The sequence below is a fragment of the Eurosta solidaginis genome, chromosome 4 (genome assembly GCF_040869045.1).
Source record: "Eurosta solidaginis isolate ZX-2024a chromosome 4, ASM4086904v1, whole genome shotgun sequence".
Classification (NCBI taxonomy): Eukaryota; Metazoa; Arthropoda; class Insecta; order Diptera; family Tephritidae; genus Eurosta; species Eurosta solidaginis.
Window position 1 is genome coordinate 191,067,464 of NC_090322.1, and position 27,061 is coordinate 191,094,524.

At 36.7% G+C, this 27,061-nt stretch overlaps 2 protein-coding genes across 9 annotated transcripts in view; both read left to right on the forward strand.

Annotated features, from left to right (window-relative positions):
- Positions 1-27,061, forward strand: part of LOC137250804 (3',5'-cyclic-AMP phosphodiesterase-like) — an 801,094-nt gene that overhangs the window by 770,926 nt on the left and 3,107 nt on the right. The window lies entirely within an intron of this gene.
- The window catches only part of dnc (phosphodiesterase dunce), a 731,124-nt gene that overhangs the window by 208,520 nt on the left and 495,543 nt on the right, over positions 1-27,061 (forward strand). For all 8 annotated transcript variants that reach the window (XM_067784328.1, XM_067784327.1, XM_067784333.1 and 5 more), the window contains exon 3: positions 7,643-9,167. In XM_067784328.1, the coding sequence (XP_067640429.1) occupies positions 7,990-9,167 (1,178 nt within the window). In that variant the 5' untranslated portion in view covers positions 7,643-7,989. The remainder of the gene's footprint in view (positions 1-7,642; positions 9,168-27,061) is intronic.

The following is a 27,061-nucleotide window of genomic DNA, read 5'->3' on the forward strand; positions in this document are numbered from 1 at the left end:
TGCCAAATTATAGCTTGCAAAACTTTTAAATTACCTTCTTGTAAAAGTGGGCGGTGCCACGCCCATTGTCCAAAATCTTACTAATTTTCTATTCTGCGTCATAACGTCAACCCATCTACCAAGTTTCATCGCTTTAACCGCCTTTGGCAATGAATTATCGCATTTTTTCGGTTTTTCGAAATTTTCGATATCGAAAAAGTGGGCGTGGTTATAGTCCGATATCGTTCATTTTAAATAGCGATCTGAGACGAGTGCCCAGGAATCTACATACGGAATTTCATCAAGATACCTCAAAATTTACTCAAGTTATCGTGTTAACGGACAGACGGACGGACGGACATGGCTCAATCAAATTTTTTTTCGATACTGATGATTTTGATATATGGAAGTCTATATCTATCTCGATTCCTTTATACCTGTACAACAAACCGTTATCCAATCAAAGTTAATATACTCTGTGAGCTCTGCTCAACTGAGTATAATTAATAGTAAAACTAAATTAAATTAAAATTTAAACAAGAGTTGAAATTATAAAGGAAAAGAACAGCATACGAAAAGTTGGAAGGGAAGATCGCCGCGGTGTATCGTGCAAAATTGGTTTTAGTATGAGGAAGATTTTTGCAGCATTTTTTGAGATTAGGCATTAGTCAACTACATTCCGAGACAATTTAAAGAGTTTATTAACATGGGAAATCTTGAAAAGGTAGCCGGGATAGGATGACTAATATTTACACACCTACAATCTATATTTTTGTGGGGATTATCAAAGAGTATACAACATATTAGCAAAACAGAAGCCACTACATATTACTTACATATATGAAGCCAATGCTCGCTTCACTAAGCCTAAAGAGAATATTCAACATGCACCTGAGATATCAGCCCTTTGTTGAAGAAAAGCGAGCAAAAACGCTTCGGACCTCAATACCAGGAATGATCAAGTGAACCCCGTCTTTAAAGTCAAATACCCTCAACTCGCCGTAGAGGAAAGCAAACTCGCGATGGTAACGGGTGTAATTCTAGCTCAACTTCGATCTGGATACTGTAATAGGTTAAACTCTTACCTATCCAGAACAAAGCACGATATACAGAATGTATGAATAAATGACGCCAACCATCTTCTCAATTACAATGTGTAACAAACGCCTCTAACACCCATTTATCTCTGTTGCACCTCTGTTAAAACACCTCAAGTTTCCTCGGAGTACCGTTAGAGGATATTGATGACGTTTTGTGAGTAGTCGCACCTTTTGGATGAGGAGAAGCACTGCTACAACAACAACAACAACAGAATATCCAATGCATTAGGTACAGTCATGCAATCACCATATGTGCTTTTCCAGCTAAAAGGTTATTGAAATAACAATAGCAGCGAATTTCGATTTCAGCGTACGACATTTATTAATGCAATAATGTACAATTGGATATATCTATATGCCGTCATACATTTGTATGCCATTGCACGTACCTACTCTCCGATACATGTATGCCCTTAAAAATGGATTACAAACGCCATGCTGCAACCGAGCTGCCTAATTGTGGGTTCTTGCTACATAGGTAAAAACACGTTCTTCCCTTCTCTGTTACTGTTTGTGTTTATTGTAGCTTCATTACCAGATTTAGCTTTAGCTACGTGCTGTATACTTACGATATGATGCAGTTGCAAACAAGTTGTTATTGTTCCGTTCATAGCTGTAATTTGCTTTGTTTGTTCTTTGAGCTGCATTTCAAACGGTATTGCCCTTACGTATTGCATATGCAACTAATCCAATGACTGCGACAGTGATACTTTGTGAAAACTTGCTGTGTGAAAGTGATAAAGATATTGAGAGCAGATACATGCGTATTCATTACTGTGTTGCAGACAAATAAACAAGTTCGGCGAAGTAATTTCAAGTCTACACATTTTGGCTATCTTTTGTGCTGGTTTTTAGGCGTTTTTGTGGATGAATATTATATTACGATTAACCAAGCGGTTTTTTTTGCATGTCTGACTCTATTCGTCAAGAAAATTCAGTACCAAACTTACCAATATTTTTTTTAGTATTTTTTTTTTCATTTTTTTCCTGTTTTTCATCATTTTTGATGATAACATATTTTCCGGACAAATAGCCACTTCTGTTCTTTTTTTGTGTGAGCCAAAATCCGTACCAATAGAGCTCTCGCTTTCTTCAGAGAATGATAGTAAACCAACATACCTTTCTGCATTATTTTTTAGTTACGTACTCTGCACATTTTTGTCTATCCGAACCTTGACTATGTATTTCAAAGATTTCCACAATTGCTTCCCCTTTATTCCATTCTCATTCACCATCCTCCAGAAAAAGTCTCTGTTTGTAATTTTTATTTGTCTGCCTCTTTATGTTAATCTTAACGGATCATATCAATTATTTGTCAAAGAAATACACGCAAACATCGGTTAATTTATTGCTAACAATAGTAGTAAAAGTTTATTCTGTAGTGCATTTCACCACAGTTCACTTATAACGAGTTCAAATCAAAACTGATCACTTACTGCCGCCCGTCCGCTGCTTTAATAGCCGCCGCTGTCTTGTAGTTTCCTCACTTAATTTTATTAATATATGTCTAGATTATTTGCGTTTCACATTCTAGAAAAGTTCTCTGGTGTGTATGGTATTTTTCTTATACTTGAGCCGTTTATTTTGAAAGTGGCATAAGTCATTTCCAATTCATGGTCTTAAATGCATTGTTATTTCTGAACGAACGCATATAGAGAAGGTTCTACAATTATAAACTATTAATAAGAACTGCATCTTTTGGCTATTGGACTCTAACAAACAGGAGGCGAGGAGAGATAATACAAACAATTTACTACACTTAAACTTTCAAAATAAACGGCTCAGTTATAGACACTCGCTCTCGACATCATTCTTCCATACATATTGTAACGAATTTACTTGCAATCCTTTTATTTGCAACCCTCTTCTAAGTTCGAATCGCTAAACTGTTGAATAAATAACTCCAATATGTAATAATGCAAAATGGCCTTTATTAAAGTACTTCACAATAACACTCAAACTGTGCAACGAATAGCTTGCTTAATAACCAAACTGACTGATAGCCCAAATGAAACTCTACTATTCAAAATAATACTGCTCTTGCTCACTAGATACCGTCTTAATCGAAATCTCAAATCAAACTGAATTCCAGCGCCTCTACATCTGTCGCCTTTTATACTCTTTGACTTTAACATTCGCATCTTCTAGGTGCTTCCAGAATCTACTAGTCCATTAGCTCTCAAACATCTCAGCTGTAACTACAATTACACAATTTTATAATTTTTCTCATTGCATATTTATAGGAGTATCTCAGATATATGCATGTATTTGTGCATTGACTCTCCGCTGCTCGTATACGTACATGGTACATATATGTAGACGCAGTTATTGTTTCGTTTATGTAGATACATGATGATTGAATTATTGATGTGCATTCACGTCACTGCTTAGCATCGGCTTATAGCTGGCAGCACTCCTTAGTTTTGCTAATATTCTTAACAATATGTATGTTTGTTTTGCTTGCGAACGCTCCCTCGGTATACTGGAAAAGAAGGATCTTTCTAAGAAGTCATGGGTTCTTCTATAGAAAAATACAAAGGCTTGTAATAAGTGATTTTGGCCGATTCGTAACAAGTCACTCCAGCTATCCCTGTTTCGCGATAACTGAAGCCAGATGGGAGCATCAAGTCTTCCTATATCTACCTCTACCCCTTACTCAGCTACCAAGCTGAGGTGTCGAATGAAATACTTTATTGGCCGGAGCGTTTTCGCCCATACGCATAACACGACCTAGTGAGCGAAGGCTTTGAATTTGTTTCGCTGCACTATCGTCATATCTGCGTAAAGCTCATACAGCTCATTATTATACCTTCTTCTATACTCGCTGTCAGCATCACGGACTGGACAATAAATAAATCTGTCGGAGAACTTTTCTCTCGACCACTCCAAAAGTAGTCATCTCATCTTCTCTCGACACCGTCCATGATTCCGAGCCACCAATCAAGACAGGTATGAGAGCGACTTGTAGCGTGATTTTTGTTCGTAGAAAGAGGAATTTGCTTTTAAGTTGCGTACTAAGTGCAAAGTAGCACTTGTTGGCTAGAGTCACACAGTCTCAAGTTTATATTTATTAACAGTGATGTGGCTGCCAAGGCATAATGTCAATATCATCAACATACGTCAATAGTTATATGCTGTTATAATAGGTTGTACCATCATGATTTAATTCTGCTGCTATAGTTGTCTTCCCATCATTATGCTAAAGAAATTGCCCGAATGGGAGTGCCTTGTCTGTAGCCTTGTTTGGTTTCGAATAGCTCGGAGAAGTCTTTCCCAATCCTAATGGAGCTGATGGATTAAGAAAACTCACACACTTAATTGCTTCTCAATAAACCGCTTAAAAGTAATGCAAGTAAAGCAAGTATACATATTTTTGAAAAATAAAAAAATTCTTTCGTTAAATTTTATTTTTTTGGTAGTTTTGTTCGAAATATTAAAGAAGTGTTTATACAAACAGAGGGGTGACTTTAAGCCATAACGTCAACTGACCTAATGAGCACTTAAATTGGTTACAGTGTCTACTGAAGTTATGACCATATGAAATAGGTACAACATCAAATCTCAAATGGTTGCATTGTCAACGAAATTGATATTATGGCATTCTGTTTTCGATTTTTTTCTACTCAAGTGGTCATAAAACTTTTTATTTCTTTTTACAACTCAACATATTAAAATGTAATTAGCTAGTGAATTGCAGTTACAATTTATTGCTTTCGCTATATTTTGTGCAGTGGGATATAAATTTTTGTATTTATAATTTTTGGATAAGGCGTTCTATTTCCAATATTTTGGTCCCTAAAAGTCGTATAAAGATTGACCGAATGAGGTCATCTCTAAGAAAAGAAGAACTAATTCAACTTAAAGGTTAGAGAAAATTTAGAAAAAGTAATCGCGCTATGTTTTTATATTTCAAATTTTCATTTGGCAAAAGACGGGCATGCGCTCTCATGGACAAAAGCATGGAGCTGCAAAATCTTTGATCATGTGCAAATCCTACGACGTTAGAAGCAAAGAGTTACTGATAACTCTAAAGTCACGAGGCTAGCGATTAGCATGCTAACTAGACACTGTCTTCTGGTGTCACATGATTATAAGTTAGACCTCTTCAGTAACAGCAGATGTAGGAAGTGCCACCTGCAGGAAGAAACGGCTGAGCACGTTCAGCTACTATGGGCGGCAGAGTTGCCTGATCTCGAGGCAGCTATTGAGCTAATTTCTAGAAAACTTCTAGTATTCGCCAAGAGGACGGAGTTATTTTGTAACGCAAGTCCTGGTACCTAATAAGTGTTTTCCGTTTGCTTGTCAAACAAATTCTGTTAACATTATGGGTACATTCGGTTAACATAAAATCGTCTACTCGAATGCTTTATATTTTCGAAGAGTTGAAATTCCCTAGAAAACTGTTGTGTCCTGCAGAAAAAGTGGTAACTACTTGTGTTTGTTAAACAGTTTTCATGTTGTTATTTTATTTATTTTCATAAAGTCATGGTGAAGTTATAAATATAATTATTTTCCCTCATAACTTTCGCAAACAAATTTTTATTTTTTAACAATTACTTAAACCACTGCTATAAACCCATTATTACTAAGTTTCAATAGCGCACCTATAAGTATTCCAAACAGTTAGGATTAAAAACTTAAATAATTAGTATGTGAATAGAGGAATAGCAACAAAAAGGCAATACGTAGAGTCCAATTGAAAAGCGAGCAGCGGGGCATTCATATGACTGAGAGGATAAAAGCTTCTGCTTTAAACACGTTTTTAAGAATGAGTGCTGGAGATTTCGAGTTCAATACTCACCTCCCGAAAAGATAGCTGATGAAAAAGTAAAATTCAGACACATGTCCTATTAACCAGCGCCGTTTGTAAACTTTGTAATTTTTCTCTAATATCAATAACAAAAACATTTGTATAAAGCAATATGAGCATGACTCGCTAATTAAATACAAATAATAATATTGATATAATAATGAACAGCGGAAGTACTGCTTATAAAAGCAATGATATAAACCCAATGTTACTAAGCTCTAGGAGCGCGCCTATAAGTATTCCACATAATTAGGAATAAAAAGCATATAGAATAAGTATGTACCTAAACAGGGAATAAAAGAAATAACAACAAAAAGGGAAATACTTAGAGACCAATTGCAAAGCGAGCAGCGGGGAATTCATATGGCTGAGTGGTTAAAGGCATCTGCCTTTACATCAGTATGAAGTATGAATGTTGGAGAATTCGAGTTCAATACTCAGCCCGCGAAAAGCTATCTGATGAAGAAGTGAAATTCAGAAACATGCCCTAGTAACGATCGCCGTTTGTCCACTGCTACAACAACAACAACAACATCGCCGTTTTTAAACTTTGTAATTTTTCTCTAATATCAAAAGAATTTTAAAAATTAGATTAGAAAAGCTTTAATCATCAAAAAAAAAAAAACAAACAAAAAAAAAAGCATAAAATCGTTCAGCCATTCAGCAAAACGAAAAAAGCGATAGCTTCACAAAACAACTCGAGTTTCGAAAGATTTGCAAATATATATATTTTCCCGAAATGGTTATAAGGTCAAATGGAAATTTCTGCAAATGTTCATAAAGTCTAATTAAAATGCATATAATACCAATTGAAACGGTAATGAGGCCATTTGACCTTTTGCCCGTTGATCGTATGTCATTACACCGAAAAAGTTATTTAAAAAAGTTTGGAAAACCATTTTTGTAATAATTTTTTTCTAATGATAATTATTGTTAATTTTAAGTTATTATCAGTGATTTGCAACAGATGGCGCAACACTGAACAAATATAGCTGATAAAAACGAAGAAAAGTAGGAATTTGTCAGTCAAACAAACCACCGCTGTATAGCTAAATGGTTAGCGCAGCGTGCCTAAAGCGTACTGAAGATGAAGGCTTAGCACCCTTCGAAATGGATCTATCTGCGCAGCTATGGCAGGTTGTCTGAAAAATTTTCTACTTACTATTCCAAAAACAAAATACAATTTTTCAAATTTAGAAAAATTAAAAAATAAAAATAATTATCATTAGAAAAAAATTATTGTTCTGGCCTTGAGCTCGAATCGAACCTTGAATCATTTATCAATAGACCGATAAAAACAAAAACAATTATTTTAAATTTTCTATAGGTAATTATTTGGAAAACAGTTAATTGATCGATCTTTTAGCGATAAGATACATACAATAATCTCAAGCCGGGTTGTTTCGGTTTCTTGGCTTACTCTGCTGATTATGTAAATTAGGGAAAATCAAGCCTTAAGTTAAGAAAGTACAAACGAATTTTTACTCAGACTATCAATATACATTAACTCGGTTTAATATCAAACAACACAAGCTTAAAAATCATAAGAAGATCTTTCAGAAAATGAATTATGAAGACGGTAAGTCTTTCGAAAAATTTCACGTTTTTAAATAAGTTCGCAAATATTTCACCGAAGTCCAAATAAATTTTGGTAAATTTCTTTGATTACTTAAGCAGCGGCAAATCTTCTCGATATCCACGAAAATTGCAATCGCACAAAAACTATTTATATATTCCAACACTTACTTTTCAGATCCAACAAAACTAACTAAATATCTACAAAAATTTTTGTATATTTGATTTACCGAATTGCTCAATCATAATACAGAAAAACAATATTTATTAAAGCAAACCTCATAATTTAACCAAAACTCGCAAAAACAACAACACATGTATTGGCATTTCCGCCACGAGCGTGAAAATCTGAATCACCGTATTCGTCAATCTCATTGTCGGCGCTGCACGGGTGCATAACAATCCTGAAGATAAATAAGAGCTTGGCTTATTGGTTCATTTTATAGATACATAACTGTCAGCAACTCACAAGAGCAGTCAGAGAAAATTTTTACATATTAACCTCTACGCAAGCAAGCACTTAAAATGTCGTACGAAGGCAAAGTATCGCCACCCCAATACATTGTTACCACACCCAGTGAAGTGGACGCGGAAGAAACACGTTCCGAGCAGGACTTGGAATGCGGCGATGAAAGTGCCAATGCTGAAGCAGTAGCGGAGGCTGGTGTTGCAAATGGTGCTAATAGTGGCGGCATTGTCCGCTCTATGGCTGGTACGTTAACATCACAACAGAAAATTATTAGTCAAAGATCCACCAAAATGTCCAGTCGTTCTTTTGCTAGCGCCACCAGCTCTTCAACCATACTCAAAGGTGCTAGCAAATCTTTAGAGAGCGAGACGAATATTGCAAAAACTATGCTCACCAGCGCACAGACCGTCTCAACGCAACAACATCAACAACTCAGCAGTCAAGTAATGCAATCACAACAAAAAACTATCACCTCAAGTACACGTAGTCAGAGTTTACAATCTTCGGCAATTGCTAGCGGCGATCACTCAATACTTAGCCAGCTGGGCGGTAGTATTGGTGGGCTGGGTGCAGGAAATACAGCTGTCGCCACACAGTTAAGTGCACAATTGAAGGCAAAATCGAGTACGTCAATTACGGCAAATGAACAACGTGGTCACATGCAAAAAATGTCATCCACTACATCGACCACATCGACTAAGACAAATTTTAAAAGTTTTCTACAACAACCCGATACCACCGGTCATCCTCTTAGCTCGAGTAGTGGCAGTTTTTTGACGGCACATCAAAAACATGTACGTCAATTTGTACGCTCGACAAGCGCACATTCAGATGCCACAATACATCCAGCGAGTGGCTCATTGGCTGGACATCGTCCTGATAAATGTATACGCAGCGCATCCACACAAATTGAAGATACAAGCAGCACAGCTGAGACGTCAGCTGAAATGGGTGTAGCAACAATATCTACGAAGAAATTGGGCCTACAGCAATCATCATCGATTTTAATCTCAAAGTCAGCAGAAACTATCGAAATGAAGACATCTAGCCAATCGCAAGGTATACGTACACAACTGACATTGTCCGGTGGGCTTTTGGCGCCACCCAACCGAAAAATTACAATTTTAAGTCCAATACACGCACCAGCCGGCTTGCATGAGTTGTTGAAGCGTTCGGGTCGATCACCGTTGTCGCCACGCATTAGCTTCCCCGGCAGTGATGTGGATTTATTTGGGTGAGTGAAATCATATTTACTTGTATGCATATTTCTTTTGACCGTGGGTGTGGATATAAAGACTTTAGTCATGCGTAAACCAACTCACTCACGTGAATGTACTTTGATATATTAATGCAAAATGTTGAGGTGGTGCAGTGGGAAGGATTTAAAATGTCCTCTCATAACGCAGTAAAAAATTAATAATATTCATTGGTTACTCATACGGCTCGTTGGCCATACAAATTGAAAATGTTGCAAGCAGGCCTAAGGCACTCGACATACATAAATATGTATGTATATACTCACGACGTGAGGTTTTACCGATTATAAATAGAGCGCAAAAATGTTGCTTTATGAAAGTGAAAGTTCATTTTAAATAGCGTACGCACAGCCGGAAAAATTAGCAAAAACAATACAGCGCAGCAAAACTTTTGAAGCTGGACCGACTAATATCCGGTACTGCACACGTTGCACTAAAGGTGTATATTATATCTTGAAACTTGTTAGGTTAGGTTAGGTTAGGTTAGGCTGAGGCGGCTGCCCGAGAGCACCCTTAGGACAGTGATATTAGGCCCGTTGTGATACCACGAAAATACACCAGTATCTTTCTTCTTCGAAACATTTTGAGGACCTGATAAAAGCTACAAAGTCCTTGACATCCTGCCGCATAACCTGGCTCAGATTATCTAGAAATGGAAAGCGCTGCCGTGCTCCGCTTAATGCCGGGCAGTTGCAGATGAGGTTAACCACCGTTTCCTCCTCCTCATCCTCTTTACAACTCCTGCAGGATCGACTCCTAACCTTTCTGCATGCCCACCTATAAGGCAATAACCTGTTAGCACCCCCACAAGTGTGAAAGCTGTATCCTTACTTAGGTGACGGGATCTTTTAGGATCCCATTTTGGCCAGGTCTCCTTCGATATTCGACGCCCTGGTGTTTGTAGACATTTCTTTTAGCATTAGCTTGCATGTGGGGCACACCTGAGCCTTCTTGATCAGGAAGAATCTGACTGGTTGTACCCAGCCTAGCGAGTTCATCTGCAATGCAGTTTCCATCGATATCCATATGTCCAGGCACCCACGTGAGGTGTACGCGGTTCTGTTGGGCCGTCTCTTGAAGAGATGGGTGACAGTTTAGTGCTAGTTCAGAATTGAACGAGTAGGAGCCAATAGATTTTATAGCAGCCCGGCTGCCACTGAAAATAAAGATTTCTTTGCCGACATTGTATGTCGCTATCCTAGCTGCGGCTTCCATGATGGCTGAAACTTCCGCCTGGAATACACTAAAGTGGTCGGGTAGTCTGAAGGAGAGCTGCAGGTCAAGTTGCTTTGAGTATACTTCACCTCCAACTCTACCGTTTAGCTTGGAGCCGTCCGTGTATATAGAAATGCTGCTGTCGATAGCAAAGCACCTATCCGACTTCGACCAGTCATCCCTACTGGGAATATTTACCTTAAAATTGGCTTCCGCAACTGTTGTGTCGCACAGATCCATGCTAGGAGGGAGAAAACTGTATTTTTTTATTTTAACAGAGTGTCCTGTGGTCTCAGGCCTGTTAAATAATGTTTAAAAATTTTATTGATTATAAGTTATGTTGGGCGATCTGCAGTCAATAGTTGAATGATTAGTGGTCAGTGAGTACACCTTGTCAGATTTCTACATCTGACATGAAGTACTTCCTCCATTATCTAAGAACTCTCTCGACATCGATTACAAGGACGCCATTTTTGCTCTTACAGGAGTTCGGCCCGGACTTTAAACCTTCCGTGTGTCTTCGGATTTTTTAGTAAAATTTGTGGACATTTTTCCTGGTTTCTAGCAGCTCTGTCTCGCTTCTCTTTTCAACACGCGATAGCGTTCACGCACTCTTCTTGTTGCGCCCACCTTTTTCTTTCGGTTGCAACGTAGCATTTGTCGTAGTTCCAGGGGATTTTCCGTGGTTGCCGGTAACCAATTTTTTCCTCAATGGTGCTGGTTAAGGGCAGTGAGTTCCCAGTCACTACCCTTCCATCTTCATCCACCTGCCCTGCCTTCGTCAGAAAACTGTGTGCTCTGAGTCATCTTCTTTACAATGTTGGGCATATTCCCAATCGCTATGTATACCTAAATTAGCAATGTGGGCCTAAAGCGTACAGATGCTGAGGGCTTAGAAACTTTCGAAATGAATCTACCTGCGCCGCCACGGCAGATGTCTGAAAATTTTTCTATCTTCTATTCCAAATTAAAAAATTGTTTTTCAATTATAGAAAAATAAAAACAAAATCATTGCGGAACGATACAAGGAGGCAGCATGGGACAGCTGATTATAAACTTTTTTTATTTGATTTGATACATCAACTTCCGGCGCAGTACGATTTTGACATTTGTCCATCGAATTTACAAAACAAAGTACATGGAATTTTTATTTATGTTTGTAGGTATGTCACCATGCTGCCCCCTTGTATCGTTCCGCCATGAACAAAATGATTATTCTCATATACCGTGAGCCCGAACTCGAACCTGGAATTTCCATTTAGATAAAAAGTCAACTTTTGTAGATTTTGGTTTAGTTCAACAAATATTCTAGAACATAACCTTGAATGCAAGTTCCGCTAATCCGAAAGCGATTAAAAATTTTTAAAAAATTGCTTCGAACTTTTATTTCCACCTCATTGATTTTTTATGAAAGGCTTTATTTCAACTGATAATTTTTATGTATTCTCTCTGGTCGGAATTTGTTGTTGTTGTTCAGATATTGTGCTGGCTGTGTTTTGGTCTCTTTACAGAAGGAAATGGGATATGTGCCTTCACTCTCATTGGAACATGGACATTTCTTTTTATTTGCTCTCTATACAATATCCGCATTTTAACAAAATAACGAACTACTTTCTGCTGCAAATTAAATTTCCCACAAACGGAATTCATTTTGGTTGCTTTGACAACGATATTCCCCGTATGCACACTAGACTGACCCAATTTTGCATCATATCTTTATATTTTTAATGCTGAATGCTAAAAAACTTCGAATAGATTTCGAAAGTAATTTGCCAGAGTTTGGAGGCGAATCTCGAAATTTTACCCGATGCGAGTGTACGTTTTTTACGAATTTTGGTCACTCCATTTTAGAGCTTCCCTGCAGAGAAGGCGGGAATAATTGATGACAAAAATGTATCCGATAATAGGCTAACTATATGTTTTCGAGGTCGCTGAACACGATGCCGGTATTAGTTTTTCTCAAAAAGCAATATTTCTCGAAAAAATCACGAAAGTTTACAAAAAATAGGAAATTATCATTTTAATGCTAAAATAAAACTGTTTAAAATTTTTTTTTCAAAGTGTGATACTGCATAATGTACGAAATTTGAAAAGCTTCAAGATGCAAAAAAGCCCGCTCAATTTGAATTAACTTGCTTCGAGATATGATCAAAATACTTAAATCGTCCTAATACGAAAAACAGCAATATTACGTGTAATCGGGTCAATGACTTTGGGAATGAAATCTGGATGTTAATTCTATGTTTTTAATCTTTTAATTCGTTAATAATTCTGATATTTTTTTCTATGTTTATTTTTTTGAAAATTAAATGTACAATATTCATAAAAGTTTTCATTTTTTAAAAAATCTAAAATTTCTACACTATGCATTAAAAAATATTTTTAAACAGTTTTATTTTAGCATTCAAAGCGATAATTTCCTATCTTTTGTACATCTTTTGTCAATTTTTCGTGATTTTTGTGAGATATATTGGTTGTAAAGAAAAACTAATAGCGACTCCGAAAACATATAGTAAGCCTATTATTGGATAAATTTTTATCATCAACTATCCCCGCCTTCTCTGCAAGGACGCTCTAAAATTGGGTGGCCACAATTCGTAAAAACGGATGCTCGCATAGGGTAAAATTTCGGGATTCGCCTCCAAACTCTGAGAGATTACTTCTGGGACATATTCGAAAGTTTCTAGCATTCAGCATCAAAAATATAAAGATATGATGCAAAATGGGGTCAGTCTAATGCACACATTAGGGGCGAAAAATGAGCATATGAATGTACGGTTGAGCGTTTCACATGGAATCGGATTTCAAATTTATACGCATTGCTTGATGCGAATGCAGTAATTAGTCACCAACGTTTCTACGCCAGTATTATCGTATTCATACCTGATACACAGGTTAGGTTAGGTTTAACTTGCCGGTCCATTAGAACTTCACATAGATTGTATGGGTCCGTACCAGAGAACATAACATGATCGATTGTTTTCTCCTCCAACCCTCTATTGCTACATCTGCTATCACTGGCAGACCTTATTTAAAGGCATGTAACACTAAAAAGCAGTGTCCAAACAGAATACCCGCATTGAAACTACAGTCCTCTCTTTTAATGATTTTCGACACTTAGCAGCCCCGTGCTTGAGTCCATGCCTTTCCCGCTTGACCGGTTGTGTGCAACTGTCGCTAGATGGCGCGAGCGAAGATTTATAAAATTTGCATTCATCATGTAGTGGCATCAGTAAAGTTATATGCGATAACCTAATATCGCTGTTTTTCATAATATCGGTTAAATGAATTAAATAAATACATCGCAACAAATCCATTCACTGACGTCTCTGGAATTCATTTTTTTTTTTGTTTTTTGTGAAACCACAATGCCAGCTAATACGTAGCGCACATATACGTAATTGCCCGTTAATATAGAGGAATGTTATTTGTGTGCAGCTTAGTGAAATTAGAGTAGCTTTCAATGGTTTTAATATTTCAAATTCACGTTAATGCGATGGTAAATGTTTGAGCTTTTCAATTATGGGTTAAAAGCATAAAGTTGCGAGGCTTGTTGCACCACAATTTCAGTTTCGTTTGTAACATAAATACCTGAATCATTTAATTTGTTTAGATCTAATATGTTAAGCCCTTTATGATAAAGGCGCTGGGAGGCGCTTTTCTGAAGTGCTCGAGAGAAAATTTCGCCAGAAGTTCTATTGCCTTGCCCGTTATGCGGACGGCGAGTATCGAAGGAGTTATAATGATGATCTGTATGAGCTTTACGCAGATATGACGATAGTACAGCCAATACAAACCCAAAGATGCTCCGGCGAAGAGAGTATTTAAATCGGCACCGCAGTTTGGAAGCGGAGGAACTTTCATTGGCGGGCTCCAATAAAAATATTTTCTTAACCGGAACGTCATCTTTAATTCGCATAACATGGTCTAGCCAGTGTAGGCGCTGCGTTTTTAATTCCCTAGACTATATTGATGTCTGCGTAAAGCTCATCATTAAATCTTCTTCAGTACTCGCCGTCGCCAACGCGTTGAAGTCCGTAAATCTTTCGGAGGACTTTTCTTTCGCACACTCTCAAAGGCGCATCATCTGATGTTGTCATGGTTCATGCTTCTTCGCCATAGGGTAGGATTGGTATGATACCCCCCGCAGGTTAGGGGGTTTAGAACATACCCGCGACAGGTATGCTTGCGACTTAAATACCAAATTAATTCAAATGAATGTGTAGCGCAACCCTTTCAAGTGGTTACCAGTGCAATATATAGCTTTTCCAGCCCAATTGTCAACCTCACCTACTCGTGGCGAATCCTGTTTCTTTAATATCCGAAGCTCTGGTGACAACAAGTTCTCATGGATGTAGGGGGTGGGAGGGTGGTATGGCCTTAAAGGTTTCATGTGGTCATAACTAATCATTCCCGAGATGGTTGTGATTGTTACCGGAACGTACCGAATCTGCATCCGTCAAAGGACCACCAACATCGATAGCACTCCCCAAGGCCTTCGGTGAGTGTCTTTATTGCTACAACACAACAACGGGTATGATAAGTGACTTATAGAGCATGATTTTCGTTTGACGAGAGAGGACTTTACTTCTCAATTGCCTTCCTAGTCCAAAGTATCATTTATTGGCAAGAGTTATTCTTCGCTGGATTTCAGAGTTGATGTTGTTTGTGCTAATGCTGGTTCCCAGATAAACGAAGTCTTTTACTATTCCGAAATTAAGGCTGCCAACAGTATCGTGGTTTCTAAGGCGCAAATGCGCTGACTCTTTGCTCGATGACAGTGTACTTTATTCTGTCCTCATTCACCACTAAACCCATCTTTGCCGCAACTTTTTCCCGCTTGGAGTAAACTGAAATTATGGCACAGGTGTTCAGATCGATGCACAGTGTTTCGTGTAGAACAAGCTAGCTAGCTTTATGAGATTTTCCGTTTCATATGCAGTAACTTATTACAACTACGTCATTTTTTTCAGCCATATGTTCTTTTTTTTATTTTTTTCCAAAATTTTACTTCATATGCATACATTTGCTTATTTCATATACAGTAACTCATGTGAATAAGTGACATAGATCCAAGAAAATTTAAAGGACTTAAGAATATTACTTTATTGTACTTAAATTGAATGGAATACAAATCTCAATACTCTAAAAAATTCTAAAAATTCGGAAAAAAAATTAAAATTTTTTATGAAAATTCGTCGAATTTTTTAAATATAATTTAGTTTTTGTTATAGATCTTGACAAATTTTCTTATGGGAAATTAGTTAAAATAAATTTGCGAAAGCGAAAATTGTAAGAATTATCCAAAAAGGGGTGTCTACTTATTTATGTGAGTGACTGTACATATGTACATATATATTTTTTATTTATTTGAGTATTTATCCTGGCACTACAATTTTTACAAAATTATTTTATAGTGCCAGTCAGGAATGTAAAAGTGAATTACAATAATAACAATGTAAATAATTAAATTAATTATGTTAAAATTACTTATTACAAAAACTTAAAAGTAAAGTATCATACAAAGTAGAAAAGACAATATATTTAAATTGAATAAAACCTGATCCAACAAAAAGTTATAGGGTAGGTTATCTTTTATAATTATGCTATTATTCGCTATCATCACTTTCATTGGATGAGTCACTTGTGGAATAGTCATGAACATCAACAACACTACTGTGAAAGCTTGAAACAACTGGTGTATTTATTGACTCCTCAACATTATCGGGGTACAGTAAGTTTAAGACTTCTGAAGTCAGACTTTTAAATTTTTTCTTAGGTATCTCCCTAAAACTGTTAACTAAAGGATCCGATGTTATAAGCAACATATTCATAAGATCTCTATTCGTTGCTTCACTCGACTGCTTTTGTGTGTTATCAGCCCTGAATCGTCTCAAATCTTTGTTACGGGCTCCCTGTGCTTCCTCGGAAAGTTGACCAATAGGTAAAATTGCTGATTTTATAATATCAGTACTATGCACTAAGAATTTATGAACTGTAACAGGCATATTAAACCATGGATAGAGATCTACCTATAGTTTTTTAGTCTTGGCCCCTAAATTTTTCAAATTTTTGGATATTTATATTGTACCCAGATGCTAATGCGCGAAGGAGAGTGTCGAATCTTTTGATGAGCGTTATATCCAATCCCGTAATCTCAGCACTAGCCTCAGAATTTTCGAAAAACCTACGAGCAGTGTTGCCGTCATTGGTATAGCCGAAACATGGTTTTGGTTTATCTTCATCAATCCATTGTATGTACCTGTTTTTATTCCTTGGTGACTGGTGCGGTAGGTTGTGGCAGGTTGAAGTCAATGATATTCGCCTTTTTGCTTTTGGTGTGATCTTGTTGACCTTGCGCGTTTATTTTTGTATGTTTTATGGCTACATGTTTGTTCCCTGTACCAGGCAATTGGTTTTGCCGTTTGTAGATCAGCTTTAAAGGTTCAAATATCTCGTCGGAGCTGGTACGTACATACATCCTATTTGATATGTAGAGATAACTAAATCTACAAAAAAAAAAAAATTAAAAATAGATGTGCAAAGAATTCGCAATGGTTTTTTCTTTCGACTATTAGAGAATACTTGCGACTATAACATATGTAAAATTTAGCCCGGATGTCCGCGGATGTATGTAACTTTTTTGTTCCTAAAGTTAAAAATATAGTTAAAAAATACCTTTTCTTCTTAATAACGGAATGTTAAATATATTGAAAATATTCTTATTGCGAACGAATTACTATTAAAAAATTTTGCTTACCTTCGAGCTTAGAATCCATCACAAAAATTATGTAAAAGTGTTCACTTAAAAGAAATATGAATCTTAATATTCAACAAGAATTTTGCAAATTAATCAATGCATTTTACGGCCTTCTTACTTCAATTACTCAATATATATGAGCAAAAATATCAAAAAAAAGCAAAAATCCCGTTATTTTGTTTGTTTTCTTTCATTTCTCATTACACTTTTCTTGGAATAAGAACTTTGTTTTTGTCCAGCTAGCTTGTTCTACACGAAACACTGTGCGATGGTTGAAATGTCGTCAGCATACGTAAGTAATTTCATACTTTTATAGAAGATCGTTCGAGCGCGGTTAAGCTCTGCGCCTGGTTTAATTTTCCCCAGCAACAAATTAACACAATCGCACGGTAGGGGACCACCCTGTCTTCGTTTAGTTTTGAACGGCATTCAACTTCATTTTACATAAGTTTTGCGGGGAAACCAAATTGAGACAAAGCGGCATTTAGGCAGCTCCTTTTCGTGCTGCCGAATGCCGCTTTAAAATGTACGAAGAGCCGATGTGTATCAGATCTTTCTTCCCGGGCTTTTTCCAAGATTTGGCGCTTTGTGAAAATCTGGTCGATGGTAGATTTACCAGGTCTGAAGCCGCACTGATAAGGTCCAATCAGCCGATTCACGATGTGCTTCAATCTTTCGCACAATAGACTTGACATGACCTTATTTGCGACACTAAGAAGGCTGATTCATGGATAGTTGGCCCAGGACTTAAATTTTTCCACTTGTCGCCGTATTTTTTGGTCAAATATGCGGGCACTATTCCTGGTGGCTAGCAGCCCGAGTCAGGTTAATGATCGCTTACAGGCACGCAAACACATTTATGTTGCTACATACACGGCGTATACGCAACATTAGTTAAAAATAAAACTCGAAAGAAAATACATACATATCTTTCGTCTGTATACGTAAAATAACATATTTATTTATTTGTAGAAAACACATTTTAATATTTAAGTAGCATTTCTAAGCTCCGCCAGCTATTTCAACATATAAACTTAATGACCATTTTAATGTTTTTGCTCAACTGAGCTCAGTCACACTGAGATTTAATTTTGAGTGAAAAAGATTAGTACTCAGAATGTATACAATTCAAAGTATAATTTTAAGTTTACTGTTTAAATCTGTTAGTGAAGTAAAAACATTTTAGTTATATTGTCTCCCTGCGCTAGAGTATTTTTCGTCACAATATATGGGCAAATCCCAAAAACTTTTACTTTTTTGGATACTCGGGTTTTACACACGGGCAAAAAACTTAAGGCCAGAAAAAAGTACAAGAACATTAAGTTTGACCTTTTGACTTTCCGATCTGATGATTTTAAAAATCAAGGAAGTTGATAGTAAGTTTTTGCTTCGAAACCTAAAAAACGTCGATTTTTACACTTTTTCAAGCGATACTTTTGTTTTTTTTTTAATTTTTTCGATACAATTTTGAGGCCTCGCTGAAACGCTATGGAATTTAAATGGAATGTTGTTTTTGAGATGGACATTCTAAAAGTATGAACAATGAGTAATGTGGCCCTTCAACACTCAAAACTATCATCAATCAAAATAGCGATACTTTTTTTTTGTCATTTTCAATATTGACAGTTTTTTGCTTATAGCTTTTTGAGGCAACTGAGTATTGGAATTTGGATTATGCACGATAATAGCCTACCAGGGACTAAAAATACCTGTGGCTTCAAATTCGATGTGCCCCTTTCAGTTTTGAAGGTAGAAGCAGAAAAGTGGAAGCACTCGGTTGCGTAAATTTTTTTCAGGAGCATGTTTTTTTGTGGGCACAGCTACAATTTTACTTTTATCACTTCATACCCGTTTGTTAATTTTTTCTCTACACCACAGTGGTATACCATCAATTGCCTCACCTTGGAGTATTCACGTAAGGAAAGTTATTGATGTTTGTACATGGGGCAAATATACGAAATTTCCGACAAAAATTGGCAATCGTCAAAAAGTGTAGAAATAATTTTTTTTTTTTTTTAACCAGGCTTTATTTAAAAGTAAATGAAAAGAAACACAAATTTGGTCCAAAAATTTCATATTTCATACTTATTTATTCAGTCTATGATTTACAATAATCTTACAGACTAGATTAACAAAAATTTCTTATATATAAGTAGAAAGTGTTAAAAAATTAACATAATATAGAGAATAACACATTTTTAAAACAAAAGCGTGATACGGAAAAATCAATAAAATGATCATTGCTTAATGAGTTGATGGCAATTAGAGCGCGTGTGATCGGCCCATTTAGAGCATAATTGGACTTAAACTGATCAATAGAAAACATGTTATGTTGCCGCAAATTCCGTGATGGAACGTAAAAGTTCAAAGACTCAAAAAGCATGGGACAATCGATATTGCCATTAATAATGTCGTAGATAAATATTATCGATGAGATAACCCTTCTACTCTCTAACGTATGCAGATTTATTAGATTGCACCTTGAGATATATGAGGGGAGGGGCAAATCAAATCTTATATCAGATAAACAGTATTTCATAAATATTTTTTGTACATGTTCAATCCTTTTCTTATGTACCTCATAATAGGGACTCCATATTATGGAACAATATTCAAGTATATTGGCGGCCATCGTGGTGTGATGGTAGCATGCTCCGCCTGCCACACCGTATGCCCTGGGTTCGCACCCCAGGCAAAGCAACATCAAAATTTTAGAAATAAGGTTTTTCAATTAGAAGACAATTTTTCTAAGCGGGGTCGCCCCTCGGCAGTGTTTGGCAAGCGCTCCTGGTGTATTTCTGCCATGAAAAGCTCTCAATGAAAACTCATCTGCCTTGCAGATGCCGTTCGGAGTCGGCATAAAACATGTAGGGGAGATAACTGCATTGCTCGAAACAAACACTCACGTCATTTATAAAAAGAATAAAAAGAAGAGGACCTAGGATACTTCCCTGAGGCACACCTAAGTTTGCTACGTATGGTGATGATCTTACATTATCCATGACAACAAAATTTACTCTGTTAGATAAATAGGAATATATCCACTGCAAAAATGTGGAATGGAAACCCAATTTTTGTAATTTTGCCAATAGAGCTCTGTGAGATACTCTATCAAAAGCTTTAGATATATCTGTATAGATGCAGTCAACTTGACAGCCATCTGTGAAAGCCGAGGTACAATAATTTGAAAAAATAGCAAGATTGGTAACTGTCGAACGTCCTGGAATGAAACCATGCTGATATGGGCAGATATAATGCTTAACCAATAATAATAATTTACTCATCACCGTTTTTTCAAACAGTTTAGAAATAACCGGAATCTCCAATATTGGACGATAGTTGGTAACATCATTTTTACTATCACTCTTATGAATAGGTTGGATAAAAGTAGTTTTCCATTCATCTAAGAAAATTCCCGACCTTAACGATAAGTTGAATAAATGCAACAACGACTCAGCAATTGAACCAACATATTGCTTTAGAAAGAACGGTGAGAATTGTTGAAAATCACATTCCTTTGAATTTTTGATAGTCTGAATACTTAGCGTAATGGCGTCAATATTAAGAACCAACGAAGAGAAGTTAAAGGAAGAAATTATCCCATTCAACATGGCTCCATCGTCAGTCCACGAATTATCAGTGGCAAAGTTTGCTTTAAAAAATTCCGCAAATAAATTAGCAGATTCACTAGGCGATGACAAAATCTTATCTTGATAGCCCACAGACAATGGAATTACTGAAACGGACTGCTTGGAACGAATAAAGTTCCAAAACGATTTAGGATTCGATTTAGTATTATTCTAAAAGTTAAGAATGTATCGATTATATAGAAATTTATCAAGGCAATTAAATTCTTTCACATACTTGAAGTATTCTTGCTTGAACTGAAGGGATCCCGAATTTTTAAAAAGTTTATAATATATATTGCGGAGATTTTTTAGTCTCTTTAGATTTATTATACCATGGCAATTTGTAAGCCCTAGCTGAAAACGAGGGATATTGTTGATAACTATTTCCAAAATAACACTTTTAAATAAATCAAAGCAGCTAGCGAACTCACAGACAATGAAAAGAGACTGCCAATCTATGTTTGAGATTAAGTTATTAATCAAAATAAAATCACAGCGACTGCAATTGAAACCAACATCATTATTGTATTCCATACGTCCAATCTCATAAAATTTTATTTCCAAGATCAATGGTACATGATGTTTATCAGTATTAGATAACGGGCAACAAGCACGAATGAAATTATAATTAAGATCATTACTAACAAATATGAGATCTAGGATTCTGTCAAGTGAATTCACAAAATTATTGATTTGTACTAATTGTAAGCTATGAAAACCATCAACTACATCTACATACATTTCATTAGCTTGATTTATATTCATAGGTATGAAGGTATTCTCACCCGCAAGATAACTCCAGATAATTTTATTTAGATTATAGTATCCTAAAATATAGAGTTTGGACTCTAAGTTTGTCCTACAAACATGCAATATATTATCGACATGAGCTTTGTATACCCTATCTGGACTATTAGGTGGAATATAAGATGCACTAACAATTAAACTCTCTTTGCCTCTTACATAGACTATGACCTGATCAAGAGATATTTCAGCAATATCAAGAGCAACCGCGGAGGATTGTAGCTCCTTTCTCACAACAATCAGTACTACTCCTCATCGGGAGAGTCCCGTATTTACACTATCGCGATCTTTGCGAAAAACATTGTATAAATGTTTATCAAAAAATTCATTATCAAAGAAATATTTGGTTAACTACGTCCCTACAAGAACTATCAGGCCATAGTGCTCAGTCGAGGTAGCAGAATATACAGCAGAGGCTTTAGTTCTCATGCCTGATATATTTTGAAAATATATTTTCAACGACTTCTTGGAAGGACGAGCAGTTTCAATTGAAATAGTTATGGACTCGCTTTCTGCGTCAGTCCTCTTTGAAAAAAAGAAAAGGCCTAATTTTTACGTCCGATGGCCAAATTGATGCATCAAGCAGTTTGTTATAGTTGGAAGGGGAGACACCAAGTTTAAAATTAACATTAATTAAAGACTTAACATCTACGTCCTTTTTTACCAATCCTTGGCATCGAATCAATGAAGGCGATATGTTCGCAGCTTTTGAGACATAGTCAATAATTGCTTCCTCACTTACAGTTGACTTAAATGACGATAAATGCAGCCATTTGTACCATACATAAACATCCAAATTAGCATTGGGGTTACTACAAACAACTAAAGGTCGCGCTTTTTGTTTGTTCTTGATCACATTTTCAGAATTTTTCTTCTTTTGTTTACTGGGATGCGCAATAACTGAAGATGCAGAAGTAAGAGAAGCGGCCGGCTCAGCAACGTCAGAAGCAGCGGCAGCGATACTAGCATAACTAAAACACCCATCGACAGTAGGAGCTACACCATCAGCATGACTCGTACTTACAGCAACAACATCAATAGCATTCGGAACTGAGCGCGTGCGAGATTTCAATAGGGGGACTCATGTAACCGTATAAATGCCTTATAAAGTGTGTAAACGTATAAATTTACCTAGTGCGTAAACGAGCTGTCAAATTTTGTATGAAAAATCATTTACACAATTTGTATAAATTTACGAGCACATTTCATTGTGTAAACGCGGTAAACTCAAAGGAATGCAACCTTGCAGACATTATAGCCGGCATTTTCATCAGAAATCTCCAACATCATCAAGTAAAGGCGTTTTAGTTTTGATTTTTCACTTAATCTTGGTATTTTTTAATTTGCATAACAATCAAAAAAATTTTTTGGCAATAATACAGCTGAAAAACAATCAAGTTTATCAAGAGTATTACTAGGTGCGTTCATATAACCGCGTGTGTAAATGGATATAATTTTACACCTTATAAGTTTATATGCTATCATGAGTCCCCTTAATGCTTTTTGTTCGCATTGCGTTTTATTTATTGCACTTTGTGCTTGTTTCTAACTTGGCTCAACGACTTTGGTTTTTGACCGCGTTTGACGAACATTGTGTGTATCTTTAGATTTACTTTGCTGAATATCACTATTCAAAGTTTTTATAAAGCTACTGAGAGCACTAAGACTTTTTCGAGTCTCCGCAATTTTCGACTGCATAATTGACGGCAGGCCAACAACACAATTGTCACATCTGTAAAACAGATTATTGTGTTTTTTTAAAATGTTTATTATGTTTTCACTAATATTCGCACATTTAATATGCATTTTAGCATTACAAAAGCCACAAATTAGATGATCAACATCACCACACGAACCTGTGCACTTAACACAGTTTTTCATTGCGTTAAAATAGTGAAATACACAGAGCGAGTTTAAACACGTCTACTCCCAACGACTGTTTTGACTATTTAAATAAATAAAATAAAATTTGTCTACACTTTTTGATGATTGGCAATTTTTGGCGAAAATTTCGTATATTTGCCCCATGTACGAACATCAATAACTTTCCTTGCTCGAATATTCCAAGATGAGGCAATTGATGGTATACTACTATGGTGTAGAGAAAAAATTAACAAATGGGTATGAAATATTTGACGGTTACCCGGCTTCATATTTTTGCCGATATCTCTAAAACCCGGTTTCGGGTATCAACAAAATTTTACCTAAATTTACCCCACATAGATATGTACATCCTGAGAAAATTTCAACACAATCGGTGAAGAAGTGTTTAAATAATGATCTGGTAACCTTGCCGTGCGCGGACGTGTTTTTGATCGCTCTTCGAATTGTTAGTCTTTTTACTTTGTAAACAAGTTTTATCTTTTATAAATATTCATAAATATAATAGAAAACAGTTTATAAGTTTAATTTCGTATTAAATCTTTACACAGTGCAATATACATAGTGGCTTTTTGCGCAATTTAAACATTCAGTCTGTGTGTTCATAGATCATAGATTTTCACAAAAATTTGTGATAACTGCATACCTTTTTGTTGGTAGCTGCTATTAGCAAGTCATTGTGTGCCCTTTTTGCTTTCTTTTGTGTTCGCTGCTAGCTATACGCTGTCTTGCGATTTGCATCCAGTGCTCCAAAATAACTCTCGCCCATATTTTTTGAACAGCTGTTCAATTTATCCTATACTTATAGTTTCTTTTGCCTATTTTTCTTTTGGGTTTGTTTAACTTTGCAATTATGTTGGATTGCTGTGTCAAGAAGTGCACCAATCAAAAGAAAATTTTCCGTGGTGACACTTATGTTTGTTGTTGGCCCTGTGATAATATGGCTCATGGTATCTGTGTCGGTGTCGGGAGGTTGATCTAATATCCAGCAAAATTGGAATGAACTGGACATGTCATGATTGTAGTTCCGTAAAAAATGACATGAGAGCTTTTATGAGGCAAACTCAGAAAGAGTTCAACAACATTTTTATTGGGTTTCGTGACCTTAGCGAAAGATTCAAAACGATGGAGGCTCACTTTAAAAAATTGGAAGTGATATTTGAATCCCCAAAACGTAAGAAATGTATGCCCAACAATGACTCCAACTTGTCTTCGAGTCAGGGGCAAAGCTGTCCTCCTACGAATGTCCCTTCAACCGCGTTGACTGATACGAACAGACTTACCAAAGACGTTATGAACAATGCAGCTCAGGAATCTCCACAAGAATCTCCACAAGACTGTGTCGAGACTTCCAGTGAGACGATCTCTGGCAAATTAAACGATGCACGAACTAATAGTGGTACCTTTGCGGCGGTTTGTTCTACGTCACCAACGTTGATTTCGCTGGACTCCCCAATTCATCCTACACCTCCACCGGTATCTTTAGCTCCAACAATAACAGTTACCGATACTGGGGTTGTTGCTAGCGATGCAAGTGTACCTGAAAAAAATAGTACTTATTTGACGAGCTCGATAACCAACGCTAGGTCAAGTAATGCGTTTTCTGTCAACTGTTCTATAACGGCCGCACCTTCCCAGCTCTCTGGTGCGCTATCCGCTACTCCTTTGCAGGTGACTGCCGTGCCACCTCGTAGGGCTGTATTTGTGTCCCGATTACACGCCTCGCTTACCGAAAATGACATTGCTCATTACGTTTGCTCTAAACTTGGTGTTGCACCCACTAGTAACATCAATGTGTATAAATTTAACTTTAAATATAGAGAGACATCTCCTCATTTCAAATATCCCTTTCAGATGAATATTTCGATAAGGTACTTGATTCCTCTTTTTGGCCTAAGCATACTGTGGTTCACTTGTTCACAAGAAAGGCGAGGGCCGAACCTGTTTTATTACAGCCAAAAAACGGTATGACTAACACAGTAATAACAACACAAAGGTAATTGCTGATCTGTCCCGTCTTCTCATTAATTACCAAAATGTTCGTGGTTTACGATCAAAACTTGTTCCATTCTCCCTTAATTCTTTCAACTTTTCTGCACAAGTTGTAGCTTTTACGGAGACCTGGCTAAAGCCTTATAATTACAATTCTGAGGTTTTTTCAAATAAATATGCTGTTTGTCGGCGTGATCGCATCTCTAAAGCGGGAGGTGTCCTTATTGCTGTTGAATCTAACCTATCATCTGAGTTGATTTCGCTGGACAATATCTCTCATATCGAATTCATAGCAGTTAGGCTTTCATTCGGTAGCTATAGCGTAATTGTTTGCTGTTCGTATATACCACCTCGTTCGGATATGGATGTTTATGCTAGTCATAGCTCGGCCATCTGTGATTTGCATTCGCAGTTGGGAGATAACGATCGACTTGTTGTTGTTGGTGACTTTAACTTGCCAACAGTTAGTTGGGTTAATATAAGTGATTCAAACTTTTTAACTCCCACTGCTCAACATGAGTTTCTCAATTGCTTGTTAGACTCATCTCTTTTACAGATTAACAATGTTCCAAATAGTGGAAATAAAATGCTGGATTTAGTATTTGTTGATGGCTCGCTGGGTACTGCCCTTACGCAAATACCACCTTTATCCCTTCCAGAAGACCCTCTTCACCCTACGCTAGAGATATCACTTGATATCAGCCTACCCCGTAGGATTCAAGTACAGTCTCGTCCCCGATCTAGATGCTTCTACAAAGCGAATTTCATTATGCTCAATGATTTGTTGGCTTCCCATGATTGGTCGGATCTCTATGCTTGCACTGATGTCGATTCGGCTATCTCTATATTTTACAGTACGCTTGATGGCTTCTTTGATACCTGCATTCCTACTCGCTATACGCTATGTTCGAATAAGCCCCCTTGGTTTTCAAGGCAACTTATCAGACTTAATAACATTAAATCTAGGCTTTATAAGAGATTCAAGAAATATGGAGTATCTGCAGACCTCTCTAAATATCTAATAGCTCGTTCTAAATTTCACCGTCTTAATCAGCTTTGTTATAAAAATTACTTGAGTTGTTGTAAAGCCCAATTTTTTAGAAATCCAAAAAAGTTTTACAGTTTCGTAAATTCAAAGCGGCGAACTTCTGGGTATCCTTCCTCGTTAACCTTTGGAGGTAAAAAAGCTTGCACTGATGACGAAGTTGCTGAACTATCTTCTGAGTTCTTTAAGTCCACGTATTCATCCAGTGGTTTTCATTCCGGTCAATATCCCTATCGCTTAGATAGCTCGAATTACATTAGGAATCCTGCTATTGATGGTAATATTGAGCCTATTTTAAAATTATTTGAGTATCTCTGGGATCTTCGTCATTCCCGGCACTTTGGAAACAGTCTTTTAATATACCCCTGCATAAAAAAGGTAGTAGGTCAAAAGTTGAAACTACAGGGGTATTGCTAAACTTTCAGTCATTTCTAAAGTCTTTGAACAGATTGTTACCAGTCAACTCCAATATCAGTGTTCTAGTCTTTTATCTCCATGCCAACACGGTTTTATTCGTCAAAGGTCAACCACTACAAATTTGCTTGT